At 43.3% G+C, this 15,227-nt stretch overlaps 1 protein-coding gene across 9 annotated transcripts in view; it reads right to left on the bottom strand.

Annotated features, from left to right (window-relative positions):
* The window catches only part of VAV3 (vav guanine nucleotide exchange factor 3), a 170,834-nt gene extending 156,757 nt beyond the window's left edge, over positions 1-14,077 (bottom strand). For 3 of the 9 annotated variants that reach the window (XM_069022541.1, XM_069022540.1, XM_069022542.1), the window contains exon 1: positions 1,682-1,934. In XM_069022541.1, coding sequence (XP_068878642.1) covers positions 1,682-1,885 — 204 coding nt within the window. In that variant the 5' untranslated portion in view covers positions 1,886-1,934. Of the gene's footprint in view, positions 1-1,334; positions 1,350-1,681; positions 1,935-2,061; positions 2,351-11,148; positions 12,027-14,004 lie in introns of those variants that run through there. The other 6 variants (XM_069022533.1, XM_069022534.1, XM_069022536.1 and 3 more) reach the window with 5 other exon arrangements.
* Positions 14,078-15,227: the final 1,150 nt, after the last annotated feature.

Raw genomic sequence — 15,227 nt, 5'->3', positions numbered from 1 at the left:
AAAATCAATAGTGGTCCAGATAATCAACATTAATCTAGAATTCAAGATGATGCAATGAGTTAGCCATCTCAAAAATACTGTGTAATATCATGACAACACCCTTCTAGTTCATTAAAAAAAAAAAAAAAAAACAAAAAAAAACCAAAAAAACAAATATAAACCAAGGCTCTGGTTTAGCAAGAGCTGAAACTCACAAGTTGTAATGGTACAGAGAAAAAACTGAACTGGATTTCTTCCACTCAGAGAAGCCCACCCTTTGTGCAGCTCCATCACTCAGATGAAGTATTGCCTCTGCATATACCATTCAAGCAGGCACTTGAGCTCTCAAGTACACTGAGATAGCCTTTATGCCATTCACATCTAATGCAAGAGTCTCAGAGCTTTGAGTCTGACTAGCTGAACTACATTGTCCCTTTTTGCACTCTGAGCTTCCAGAAAATGCTGCCTTGGTAGTAAGACATAGCTACCTACTAAAAGAAAAAATTAATAAGAAATAAAATAACTGGGTTTGTAAGCAAATATCAACAAAGACATGGACAAAGTAGCATAATTCACTACTACTGCTTTTTTGCCAGCGTCCTAAACGTGAATAGCAATAGCAATACTACTATAAATCAAAAAGAGAACCATAACATTGAAATGTTACAGTACGTCTGTTTCTCAATGTTTTAAAACACAAGACACGCTCAGAAGTTAGTTTCCTTCCAGACAACATCTGCTTGGCTGCCACCATCTCTGCCAAGGTATAGGTGTGCGTGAAGCAATGACAGGAAGGCATGTATATATAGTCTCTTCCTGAATTATTAATATAATCTTATCTCGATATCTAAAACCAACTTTATGAGTCACAGTAACAAAGCATCAGTCCAAACTAAAAACCGCATTTAAAACAGGGCTGAATTAGGAATTACATTGGGTATTAAATAATTATTCAAAATATCAACTTAAAAAGACAAAAATAAAAGGGTCTGAATAAAATTTTTAAAAATAGTACTACACAAGCAACTAGCTATCAAGAATACGATTTCTCATTACTAATCAGTCTTCTCCACTCAACTCCGTAAGTCACAAAAAGCTGGGAAGAGCAGCTCACTGGCACTACCAGGGCTTCACCCGCCACTTCCCACAGCCCCTGCTCTGCTACATCGGCCCGGCGCCCTCCCTCCCCACCACGTCCCTAGGTGTAGCCAGAAAAACTAGAAGCAAGAGGTCGTTTGATTTGTAGCCTGCTCACATTAAATAGTAACGCACACAGATGTTCAATTGTTGACCCTGGGACTACTGCGGGAACTTCTTCCCACGGCCACCCCGCAACGGGCCCGGGGGACTCTCACCCGAACCGCCTCCCGTTGCGGGCGACGAGTCCTCACGGAGGTTTCGGGAGCCGCCAGCCCGGCGCTGAAGCTGCGCCCTGTCCCAGCACCCAGGACGGGACGCGCCGAGCCCGGGCTGGACGGCCGCACGGCGCAGGGAAGGTGCCGGCAGGAACTGCCCCAGGTCCAACTCACGCTCACCGCCCTGCGGGCGCGGAGGCTCCGGGCTGGAGAGAGGCAGCGGCAGCACCCCGCGGGTCCCGCTCCGCGCCGCCACAAGTCGCGAGGCAAAGCACGCGGAGACCCCGCGCGCGGCGCGAAGGGCGCGGACACGGGCAGCGGACAGGGGCTGGGGAGAGCGGCCTCACCTGGGACATCTGAGGGCGCAGGTTGATCTCCTTGAGGTTGATGGAGTGGCTGCGGAGGTTGTTGAGCAGCTGGCAGAGCAGGACGCCGTCGCGCAGCGTCTGCGCCAGGTCGAAGACCTGGGCCGTGTCCCAGGTCACCCGGTGGTTGGGCGGCAGCACCTTGCAGCTGATCAGCCACTGCCCGCACTGCTTCCAGGGCTCCATCCCCGCCACCACGCCGCGATGCTGCGGCCGCGGCGGCCACTGCTGCGCCTTCCCGACACCGCCGCTGCCCCGGCCGGCCCGTCCCGCCCCGCCCCGCGTCCGCGCCCGCCCCGGGAGGCGGGTCCGGCGGCTCCCACCGCCCCTCGCCGCGCCCGCCCAGCCCGGCGCGCCCGCACCTGCCCGTTCCGCGGCGGCCTCGCTGGAGGCAGGAGCGCGGGGTGCTGGCAGCCGCTGGCAGCCCTCGCCGGGCAGCTCCCAAGGCCGATCCGTGAAGGTTCTTGTCTCGTCTGCTCGCCCGATGATGGCGTAAACACAGCACCTGCGGCACACAAGGCGCAGCTCTGACACGCAGGTGTAGATAGCAGCGCAATGGCATTTTCTGCCTTACTGTCAGTCCTTTGTCCTTTCACTGAGCAAACAGCTGAGTGCTCAGAAGAGGTTCAAGCAGAATACTCTGAGCGACTTCTAGAAACGATAGAGAACACATCATGGCATAGTGTTGTTTTCCCATCTGTTTTCTCCTAAAGTACTTCGCAATTACTTGAATTTTATTTGCATTTTAAATAATGTTTAAAAATATGTAATGACTTCCAGCAAGCATTCAGACAACTTAAAAAAAAATACAAGTGATTTTAAGTTACTAAGTGTGACAGACTCCAAAACCAGACAACACAAACACGAGAGTTCACAATATCCTTCAAAACTCAAAAGCTATTATTTCTTTTTGATTTTTGAAGCAGTGCTGGAAACTTAATTTCTACAAAAAAAAAAAAAACACTCTTAAAAGGATACAAAAACATGGGGTTTTTTTTAACCAGTGAACCCTTTACGAGTACTATTAACATTTATATGAGGGGAAAAAAAAAAAAAAAAACGAACAGTCCAGGGTGAGAAAGCCTTCCAAGAACAAAACGCTAACACAGTTATTCAAGATAGTCCACTATTCCTGGTTTCCACACCTCCTCAGTTAAAAGCCTGACACTTACTGCTGTCTGAGCTCAGAATAATCCCACAAATCCTTTTAATAGTTTCTAAAAGAATTAATACAGACATTATGGGAATTTATTTCAGAAGTTGTGGCCTAGCAAGTGATTTGCATATTTCAGTAAGGTCAATATGCTGATTCACTTTTTTTCTTTCTTTAAACAGGCCGTATGTCTGTTATTCCAGGCATTTTCCTGAGCAGCCACTGGCTGCCGAACATGCCACAGGACAGCTCACCATTTTGCATTGCATGCACCCAAAAAGACAAAGGCAATCATGACCCAAAATCCAGCTCCATGATCTGCAACACCTGTGCCACTGCCCAGCAGGTGATGGGATGAGACAGGTGTGTTACCTCATTAGAAGACACAAGTGTTGCTCAAGGTCATCTGGGAACAGCATTTGTTTCCACTCTTAAAGATGCCCAAAGTTGCATGCATTATCTGGGCTGGCAAACCAAAGAGGCTCCCAGGTCTGCTCAGTGCAGAGGAAGCTCAGGTAGCCTGGCCTGACATGCCAGAGCACAAATACATTTTAACTGAATGCAAATTCCAGTTAGGAGCAAGCAGCTTTGCATGAATCAAAAGAGGGATCCTCATTGCAAAGGACTGGTGACAGTGCAGCTGAGCTTTAACACTTTAAAATAATTTTACATGGGAGAGTGTGACATTAGGTTGAGTTGCCTCAGTAGTGCCTCCTTCCCAGCAGGTCCTTCCTGCTCCATCCCTAACTGGGTGGTTGCAGCCATGCAGCTCCCATTTCTCAGGAAATGTGAATTCTCTGTTTAACAACCTCAGCCCAAACACTGGGTAACAGGTACCTCTGCCTCCTCAGACCAACATTTGATTGTTTTATGCCTGAGCAGCTGGAGGAGAGGGCAGGTTACAACACAAACATGCTATCACAGTATCAGACTGCCTGCAACCAGCCAGAATTAGGAAGAATTTCATTCCTAATTTAAATCAAAAGGGACTGAAACTAACAGTTTGCACTGTGATCATTTGGATATCATCATCCATCAAAAAGAACATAGAGCAGTTTGATCAAGACTACAATAAACACTTTCTCATAGAAATATATTTTTATCTGTGACACGTATGAAAATAATTCAGTTGTGCCCACAAGCTATCCACTCTCAGGCTGACAACAACCATAACACTGAAGCAAATGCAGAAAGTAGAAAAGCAAAATAGATAAAAGAACGAGAAAACCATCTTCACTACATTATCCTCATCCCCACTTCAGCTACCTCCAGCCAGGATTGGTGGTACAGCACTATGAAAGCAACATAAACAGTTTGGATGCCTTTGCAGAGATACCAAAAAATGAGCGCTGTTCTGATTCATAAATAGCAAGAAAAACACTTCAGGCTGGTTGCTCAAACTGATTTAATCTTTTTACATGGTTAATACGAGCAGTCCAACATTCCTTAATCTAAAATTTACATCCAAACAATACATGCACTTTAAAGGTGATGGCTGAAATTCTAAATATCTGAAAAACCTACACTGCAGTTTTAAATTGCTTCTAAGACTAGGATGTTATAGTACAATATTGGAACCAAATTTCATTGAAAACACACTGGTTTCTCTACTGTATTTCATGTAATTAACCGAGCAACGTTCTTCCAAGTGGAGAAGAATCCATATAACCATACAAATTCCAGAAAAATAGTTCTCTACAAAGAGTTACATGCTTGAGAGAAGGGAAGGGGCAAATGGATTGAAACCCAAAATTCATGGTCAGCACAGTCTTGCTAGAGCAGAAGGCAGAAATATTTGCACATTCACTTTCCTCCTCTCTTAAGAGTACTCTTAACAACCTTTTTCAGCCTCCTACGTTGTCCTCAGTCATTCATTGGAAGGAGTTCAACTTTTCTTCCAATTCTAAAATTCGTTTCTCTTCAAAAGCTACTTCTATATGGGTTTTGGGGGGGAGTCGGGGGGGGTCGGGGTTTTGCTATTAATAGAAGAAAAATAAAAAGAGAAAAAAGAAAAAAAGAAAAATCTATACCTCAAATATGAAGTACTTTAAATGAACCAATTGCTGAAGATATACTGGAAGTTTGTCCTATTTCCATCCTGTTCTTCTCCCCGTACTCCATAGATCTATCTGGATTGAAAGAGGGGCCAACTTATAGTCACCTCAGTCCATCTCCCCGGGTTTCGGCAGGGCTGATCTGGCAGACAGATCTCAGCTGAGATTTTCACAGTGTTCAGTGTACAATACATACTTTTTTTTTTTTTAATGCATCAATAAGCCATTTGCTGATGCAGTTTTTTCTTTGGATTTTCTACAAAGAAAACCTTTCAGCCATACATTCCCCTTTCAAAATACTGCAAAGCAGTGACATAAAAAAAAATATATATATATATTTGTTGGGGTTTTACTTTAGTCCTAGGGTTTTTTTTTTTCCTGTTAAAGGAATTTTCTCCCATATGCATGTTGCTAGGGGGCAAATGGCCATACTTAAGAAAGACAAAACAGCTGTCATTGGGGGTGGGATGGGCCTGGTGACTCCTTTGTTTTCACCTGGGTGTGGGGCAGTTCGCTCTCAGCGTCTGGAGGGAGAAGCTGCAGAGAAAGGAGCTGCTGGTTCCCGTTTTCGGCGTCTTTCTTTCTGCTGGAAACAACGCCGGGATCCCAAAGCTGTTTTCCCTGCCCTGCTGGAGGCTGGGCTGTGGCCGCCCTGCCCCGCTGCTGTTTCGAGCCTTCGCTACGCTGTAGCCGTGCTTACCCTGCCTGCCTGGAGCCCCGGGGGGTTCCCCTTTTGGATACATCTCGTCTGCCACCCGGGATTTGTGTTTGTGCCTGCTGCTCCAGCCTGCCATTCCAGCCTGCTGTTCCCGAGAGCCCGGGATCGGCTGCCCAGGGGTTTGTGAAGCCCTTGTTCCATCCTTCCCCGGGATCCCAGGGCACCAGAGCAGCCGCGTGCTCCCCGAGCTCGCTCCGGAGCGCCCCCTGCAGCCATGGGGGAACCATCGCACCTGCCCTGCTCACCGGGAGCCGCCAGCGCCCCTGCCGGCTGCGAGCGGAACTGCACCCGAGGGGAAAGGGCCCGACAGTCGAGAAGGCTGGGACTGGGTTTGTGTTTGCTGTTACTGCCATAGTTGTTGTTGTTTTGTTTGACTGGTTATATATCTATATATGGTAAAGAACTGTTATTCCTATTTCCCACATCTTTGCCTAAAGACCCTTGATTTCAAAATCATAACAACTCAGAGGGAAAGGGGTTATATCTGCCACTTCAAGGGAGGCTTCTGCCTTCCTTAGCAGACACCTGTCTTTCAAACCGAGACAATATTAAAAGAACAGCAAGTCTGAAGGAGAATTGTTCCCCAAAAGGCACACAAAAAACCCAGCTTTTGCATGTTTTTTTCTCCTTGCAGGAGACAACTGTCTCCTGACTAGGGACATAATCATAAATTTTTTTCTTTACTTGTGTCCTGTACTGCATCCTATGAAGGTGGCAACTTTCCTATTCTTTTCTTGTTGCTTTACTTAAACAAAACCAAGCCACCTCAATATGTTTAATAAGGACACATTCACAAGCTTCCTGAAATAATTACTTCCTGGTGTCACCACCGTTGCTGCATTTGAACTACTTACATTGCTCAGCTTGGGGAAAATTAATCAATGAAATACAAAAAATAATAAACCAATATATGTATACACATTCCCTGTCCTTTAACTACTCTTGCAGATAAAATAGTGCCTAGGGCCATGAGCCCTAGGCACAAACCCACTTTGTGCAAGGTACCAAACAAAGATAACAAAACGGTAGATCTCTTCCCAAAATGCATCATTCCTCACTTCTTTTTCCTACTTCCTCCCTTCTTTACTAATGGATTCATCAGTTCTGGTGCTTAAAGTTTTTCTGCCTTCTGGTGATTGCATTTTTAAATGCTGCAGGCAGAAAGAGGTGCAAGCACAAGCAAAGAACTGCCCCCATTCGTGGATACCAAAGGCCCACTAAAGTCTTGGCTGAGCCAGCCATGCTCTCATGCTCAGGGCTCATGTCCCAGTTAGACCCACTCAATTACACCAGTAAAAAAATTGAGTTACATGTCGTCTGCAAGCAAGAGCATGCAGCCTTGTGTCTTGGCCATTTGTATCTTCCTTGCATTTGGATATACACTGAACTACCACCACTCCTGGCCAGAAGCCTCCCTTGAGCCTCTTTCCTCTTGGCTGGATGGGACTAGCAGGCAGGTGGCCACAGTCCAGGATTACATGAGGAGCCTGCTTATCTCGCAGTACACATAAATGAGGGTAAGATGGCTGACCAGAATTCTTCAGTAATTTCTGGTTGCTGCTGCACATGAATATCAGCATGGATCAAGATCTCCCAGATGCATCTGGCTGTATCCTATAGCTGCAGGCTCCAGTTTCAGAATTACTTTGGGAATTTTGCAGCAGAAAGTGAAAAAGCAGCGCTACTTTTACTTGATTCTTATTAATAATTTGTTTGTGTTACTGTCTTTTACTACAATATCACCTGAATTTCAGCAGAGCATTATGTTTTACTTGAAATAACTGTTTCAAATTAGCATGGAAGAAGTTATAAACAACTGACCTGAAATCTAAATGAAGCACTGAAAACAAAAATTATACAAAGGAAATAAAGGAGGAGGATGTGTGGAGCTCAGTATTGAGCTTAGTTTTCAATAAAGACCTGGAAGATGCAGAGAAATAACTACCAATGTATAGGTAGTTATAAATGGAAAGGAAATCTAAATGCTAACACACCAAATGAACACCAAGACACTGTTTTCAGTAAAAAATTGCCTGAATGCATAAAATGCATCTGAGCATTTGAGAAATCAGTGATGCTGCAAGGGAAAATCCACCCAGACTAGTCAATGTGAAAATAAGACATTAAAGTAGTCAAAGAGACTGCCTATCTCTAACAACTAACTACCGAATAATCATCTTAAGAGATGAAGGCATGGGCTCACCTCTCCTGACAAAAACCTCCTTTTTATTGAAGTTAAGAGAAATTTGTCCCATTTTACTGTCCAGAATCCTATGTTGAATTCCTAAAATAGGATATTTGATATCCAGAAGGCCAAGTTTCAGCTTTCTAGAAACCATTTATACAAAAGTAGAAAGCTGTTGATGTGCTGAACAAAAAGGGAAGCCAGACTCAGGCAGCCACTCACCTCCTGCCAGCAGGAAGCAATGGCATTTATGATAAGGAAAACATTTATGGGCAGGCAAAAGAAAGGAAATTGTCTTGTACTACTTTATGTATTTTAACCAAGATACCAAAAAGACTGACTTCTTAAGAATCCAAGCAACTTGAAACAGTAAATAAAATAGTAACCTTCCTCCTGTTTTTTATCCCTTTCCCCAGTTTATCCCTATTTCTCATATGTCACAGGTTGTTTTCAACAGCCTGATGATGATTTCAAGGCAAACCCAAATCAGATTACAGGATAGAAAAAACTTCCCCCTTCCCTCAAGACAGAAGGAAAAGAGATGCTGACAAAAATAATTTTGTGGTCTCAGGTGACAAGTGGTATTTTTCTCAGAAGTCAAGGTGTTCAAGTGCATATAACCAAGATAGGAAAAGCTAGAAATTGATACAAGTAAGCCCTAAAGCAAGGAAAAGTTTTATGCTTTTTCATAACCTATACAGTACCAAGAATCCAGAAAAGTTTTCCGGCATGCAAAAAGGGATCAGTTGCTGAAAGTGTGGCACTTACGGGAAACACCGTGCACTGGATGTAGTCTGAATATATAGAAAACCAAGAAAAAAACTTCACGTTAAAATAGAAAGTCTCTACCTAAAGCTTGGAAAAACTGAAAAGTCCCATTCGTTAAATACCTACTCAAACAGTGAAAGAACATCTAGAATAATGTTTCTAACTCTATTACTAATAGAATATTTATTTTAAAATTACTGCTAGTAGGCAATTGAATTTTTCATACCAAAGCCACAATTTACTAGCAGCCTCTAGTCTCTTGCTGTGTTAACTGCTAAAATAAATAGGGCAGTTGCATAGAATCTCTGAGACACTGTTCCAGTTTTCCATTTACAATGTTAAATCTGTATTTACATACTAATCTAAGTTCTGTAAATAAATTTTCCTTTTATACTTATGAGTCAAAAGTATTAACAATTTTTAACAACAGAACATTCACATTTATTTTTAGAGAACTCAGCAGGCAAAATATTTCTAAACATTCAGTTGGCAGTGAAGCTTCATCTCTAAAGTTACCCATACTTGTCTTACCTCAAGAATAAAGAGCAAAAATATTTCAGAACATTCTGCTACCTACTTTTTTTAACCTTTTATAAGTGAGTGTACCTGGGTATTGTTTGTCTAATGAGGCTGGGCCAACATTAGACTGCAAATCAGCAGAGATTTAAGAGATAAGGGGGCTCTTTATTCAGGCCATTGGGATCGAATTTGCAGCAGCGTGGACAGCCATGCTAAATGAAAGTAATAGGGGCCATGGAACCTTCATCTTCAGTTCAGAAAAATAAACCATCACAAGCTTGGGACAAAAATCCTCAGATGTCCTCTGAAAGTTGTATTCTTCCATTTTTTCAGGCTCAGTTTTAGATATGGTGTGAGACCCTGCTCCCCCAGGTGCCAAGAACACTTATTCTGAAAAAAACCCCAAACACACCTCATCCAAAACCTTGAATTTTACTGTCTGGAATCCTCACTTCAGTTGAAGTCAGTGATATCTACAGCTACCAGTAACCTGGGTTATAAGGCTGTGTATCCAAATCAGACCTTGTTAATATGACCAGTAGTGTCCTAAATCAACAACAGATAAGACACTGGCAGACAAAAATTATCCTCTATCTTAAGACATCATCTCCCATCCACTATGCTGATATCAGAACTTTCCCAGTCCTGGTTGAGAAATATTGCTCTTGAGATAAAACAATTGGAGTAAAATAATGATTTAGAAAAAAAATATTTCCATTCAGATCTACTAGGTAGATTAATGTTAGAAATTAATTACACAGCTCTCACTATACTGGAAATAGTGGTAGACATGTGCCAATTTAAGGCACTTCGGATTTACCCATCCCATGAAAGTACCAAGTGGCACACATGAGCAGTATGTCCCTCATTAGCTGTCCCTCTTTGTGCAGCAGCGGAAAGTGGACTTCATAATATCTGAATGAAGACAAAGAGCCACACTGAGATGTTTCTCAGGGGTTCATCTACAGGTATGTTATACCTTAAAAGATCATAAAACTGCTGTGGAGAAGACAGAAGTTGCTTTAGTAGCAAGGTGCATTTACATCTTAGGTTTATATTAGCTGAGGTCAGTGGTCCCTGTCACAAACCCAAACTCTTAAACTATTTCACCCTTTCTCCATTTTTCTTAAAAAGCTATACCAGGACTAAAATAGGAGTGGAGGTCCATTACCGCCTGTGAAGAGTCCTACAGTTAACTCTGGCCTATCTGTGAACTTGTTTTGTGTTCTGTGGGGACCATCTCACCCTCAAGAAAGTGAGGGATTGCCAGAAAACAGCTCATTGAAGAAGCAAAAATTTACTTCTGGCACGCAACAGTAAAGAAGGAATACTGTCTGTTAGGATGCAGGTTGCATTAAAAGCAACAGTGAAAACAAACACAGCTTGCCTTAAAGAGCTTGTGAAGGTAATACGGACTTCTAGCCAGTAAGCCATAGATCTAACCACCCACAGGCATAGCAGAGGTGTCTGCTAAAGAAAAACTGAGAGAAAATTCAGTGTCCAAACATCACTTAACTTGCTTCTCATTTTTATTCTTCCGTGTTTCCTGTAGTCAGGCCTTCTTAAATCATTGCAACTTGTACACAAGGTTCAACCAAAGAAATCGGAGGTGAAATTAAACTGCCTGTGTACCACACTACAGCACTTCCCCCACCCTTTGTAAAAGGCACTTTCAAAACAGCCTGAAAATGTCGATACACCAGGCACGATTTTAATGGCAATAAATGCTTATATGACATCAAAAGGTTTCAGATCCAAATTAGATAAACTGATGCAAAGTGCGTTTTTTAAAGGAATAAAAACATGCCAGTAACAAAAAGACACAAGTATGACCAGCACAAATTATCCCCAGCAAACCCTCGCAGCATGAATTGGTGCAGAATCTGATGGCACAGTCACAAAAAAGATAGTTTCCCTTGCTCCAAGGGAGAGTTGTTCCTACCCATTCAGTTCCCAAACAGCTGTGTTATATTGCCTCCTTCGCTGCGTTTACAACTAGGATGTACAAATGAATGCAGGTAGAATTACAGAGTTTGATTTGTTCACTCTTACTTCTCTTTTTCCCAGAGAGGTACCAAAGGTCAGATGAAGTGTGGGCAAAGGCCAGACAAAGATCTGTCAGCAGAGAAGCTGTTCTGGCATGTAGTCCCTGGAGCAGGAACAACGCTGAGCAGGCAGGAGGACCGAGCACCGAGCTGGCCACTAAAAAGCCCCGGAGGTATGCAGAACACCTGAGGCAGTGATGCAAGGCAAATCATCAGCCATTCCCAAAAGCCAGTCTTTAGTCTCCGGGAAACTAATGGCTCCCAGGTGTCTCAGCCAGAGCTTAACTGCTCTGCCACCCAGTTATGCTAAACCGAACCTCCTCGAACAGAATTCATGTGAGCTTATGGAGTTTCCTGTTGGGTGGCTAAGTGAATACAAAATAGGTTAAACTTGTCTGAAAGCTGTCTTGGAGTGTTTAGTGATTGTCATGTTTTCTACAAGTTTATCTCCCCTGCTAGTTTGTCAACATCATCCTCATATGAAAATAAAGGGGGTTTGGTTTTTTTCCTCAAACACTTTATGTATTATAAATGCAATAATACAAGGATTTGTAGTGACCCAGAATTATGGAGAATGATTGGTACTACACTGATAATGGATGCCTTTAACTCCACCAGCTGTGACATTCATTCCCTGCCGCTGGAGACAGCAGAACTATGGACAGCAGTCACTCGGGAGCTCTCGTTTGCAGGTGGTGCATATGCAGAGTCTGCCATGAATCTGAAAAGAAGCACGTTTCAGCCACCCGGGTGGTGAAATGCGCTGTTTGAGCACAGCTGATAAGGTGCAATTCAGCTGCTGTTTGGCTGGCTAAGTAAGCACTGCCTTGCATGGCAATGTCTGATAATGAGGTCCCAACCCGTAGCTCAGAATTCCAGCCCAATCTGCAAGGATGAGAGAGAATTTACAAATTCACTTATGTAAGAGGAAAGAATACAAAATGGATTTTTAAAGCATACAAAATGGATACAAAAGTAGATGCACAATGATATGCTTACAGTGTCCTTTTGCTTTACAATTAAAAATAAAATAATTATTTCCAATACTGTGACCCATCTACCGCCATTCTTCTCAAAATGAGAGTGTGGCAAACATTGAGTTGTATAGATCTAAGCAAGTTCCCCTTCTAGATAAGAGCAACACTGGAAATGTTTGGCATGGCCTTTCGCCCCTTCTTGAAAAGGTGTCCTTCAGCACTCTCGGGTGGGAGCTGTGCAGCACAGCCTGCAGCCACCTGCCCATGTGCCCGTGTGGGGCCACGGCTCCTCACTGCCTGCTCCGCCAGCTCCAGGTCCCCAGCCAGCCTGCACAAGCTTCTAGGGACAGAGTTCAGCAGAGGTCAGCCTGCAGTTGTGCAGGATTCTATTCTGAAGACAGCCTCGATGTTGTCTTGGTTTCCTACTGTAGCATGGCATTCGGAGTGATGAAGGATTAGCCAACTACAGAGTGATGTTAGCCCTTTGGATGCACATTTCTGTACAGGGCTCTAAAAATGCAGGACTGAAGAAGATTACAGTCTTCTGCTGCAACACTCACCATACAAGAGCCACAAATTTCTGTTTAATTTACCATTAACTATTTTTAAAATATTTCTTGGCATATAAGAAGTGTTTGTTTATATTTGTTTTGGAATTCAGGTACCCATGAAAGCAAACGTCTGAATTTCTATTTTCAGGATGCTTTGTTCATGGAATTTAGCATAAATCTGGTGCCCTTCAAAGACCCCAAGCAGCAAAGGTAGGTTTTTGGAGGAGTTTGGTTTGGGTTTTTTCCCTAGGAGTGGAGGTGGGATGCCTGGGGGGGACACACAGAAAATCTCGTTTAAATGACACCTTCAAAGCAAGCAGTTAGAGTCTGGTTGCTCATTTCATGTTCAGGGCCCACTGCTAACAACTCTCTGTATGTGTCCAGGGCACTTGTAGATACTGAGATAAATTCATCCCTGGTGAAAAGTGCTAATTTCAATAGTTATAGTATGCATGAATTTGAGTCACTATGCCCTTTAAAAATGAGCCTGTTGGGATTACAGGACTGCAGTTAAGCTCAGATATAACAGCAAGATCAAGGCCACTGCTGGATCACAATTACAACTGAGAAAAACAAATGTACTAATTAGCTGCCAATCAAACGGATGAAAAGGAATAGCAATTTTAAGTATCAGCTATTTGTAACAGCATGCTCATACTTGGACCTCAGATACCTTAAACAATCTGGAAGTTTAGCATAATGATTACTCTAAAAAAGGAGAAAAAGCCCATGTGGATAATAGTTGTTAGTAGACAGTTATGTTTTAAGCAGATGGTAAAAAGTGTCAGTTTGAGGCAAAATATAGATCTCCCTTCTGTTGAATAATTAATGAAAAACTCCTTCCCTGCTGTAGCCATTGTAACTGTGTGACTGAACAGTCTTCCTTTAATAAGGCCTCATGTGTATGAGCTCAGGTCACCGCTCACAATCAGATTTTTTTCAAGGGCTGATTTCCATTGTGCTCTCTCACTCTCCTGAACCTCTTCCACAGGACAAATTCTGTTGTGTCTAATCAAGCAGAGCTTCCAGTGACAGTAATCAAGGCAGTTTAATCTAGCAGTGCAGCCTCCCTTTGTTAGAGAAATCCTGACTCCACTGAAGGTAGTTGAAGTCTTGACATTGACTTGAGCCATGCAGACATGCCATATGCTGAGTTCTCCCTCTTCAATGAATTTTATCCTTCTGCTGGTTTACACCAGGGCAAAGGGTAACTTTCTCAGAAAGAATTCTATTTTCAAGTATTTCCATTCACTCAAATATACCTGAACTAAAAAAATAGATCCTGCAACCAGCTCTGATTTCTGGGATAGTATCATAGTATTTAGAGTTTCTTACCATACCAACTACCATGAGCTATTGCCATTATGTTCTTGCATGTGTTTCATAACAGAAGGAGGATCTGGGAGCCTAGGAAAAAAAAAGAGAAGATGAGATAAAAAAGGGATAGAAAATGAGAAGAAAAGGAGGTGGTCAAGAGAGAAAGGCACAAAAGATTATGCCCTAACATCACAAACTGAAAGACTCTTATATGGACAAAGTGGTGGGGCAGGTCATGAAAGGACGTTTGAAGCCAGCAGGTCAATGCCTGACAGCAGTGCCAGCCTAAGCAGACCATGAGCAGAGGGGAAAGCAGCCACTTCATACTTTCTCTTAATGAATGCATTTAGCTGCAGTATTTGTCACAAAGTATAGGGTTTGTGCAAGCCCAGCACTAACAGGAACTCAAAGCAGTTGTCAAATTCTATGTGTACTTGGAGATTTAAGACCTGAAAGTTACCTCTGTCTCTGCAGGAAGGGAAGGCAAACCCTCAGAACCACATGGTGCAGACAGAGCAGGGAGGTGCCAATTCAGCAGAGCCTCTGTAATACCTTGAATCTCAACCTCTGGCTCTCCCCCACTGCCAGGGCTTGCATCCCCATACAGCCCTCAGGATCTCAGGGAATCTACCTATTTTCTGGGAAAAGATGAAACTGTTGATGGGCGATGGAGTGGTGTGGACTGCTTGCATTTCTTTACCACGTTGAGATCACAACTGAGGGGTGTTTTGTAAAGTTATTGCTTTTTAAAAACAGGGCATTACTGCTTTTCCTCACCAGTAAGGGATGGCTGTGGTAGCTGGAGGGAAGGCACCATTTACAGTGCGAAAACAGAAAAGAAGGCAAGAGCCACAATTGTTCACTTCTGGTGAGTTGGCTGGACTACCTGAACTCAGAGGTGTAGCCCAGATTACTGCACTGAGCTCATGCTCTTGCTACATTAAAGGTTTGTAACTAGAGAAAGAGAAGTTAATTCACTCATGTTCATGCAGGGTGAGCAGATGGAAACCAGACCTTTTTCTCTGCTCTCTGCTGCCTCTCAGCTCTGGGGCAAGACCAGAGTCCTGGAGGGCATTGCTACCACAGGAGAACAGCCAGTTCACCAGAGCTCACCAGCAGAACAACATCCATCACTGGTTTATGGCAATAAACACTGGTGGGTGAGATGAAGCTTCCATGTTCCTTCTTACATTCACCTTAGCTTCTGCAATTAATGACAAAACATCGTTTCACATCAGTGG

This window comes from Aphelocoma coerulescens, chromosome 8, assembly GCF_041296385.1.
Source record: "Aphelocoma coerulescens isolate FSJ_1873_10779 chromosome 8, UR_Acoe_1.0, whole genome shotgun sequence".
NCBI classification, from domain to species: domain Eukaryota; kingdom Metazoa; phylum Chordata; class Aves; order Passeriformes; family Corvidae; genus Aphelocoma; species Aphelocoma coerulescens.
The sequence above is the reverse complement of the archived record's forward strand: the minus strand, read 5'-3'. Positions and strand labels throughout refer to the sequence as shown.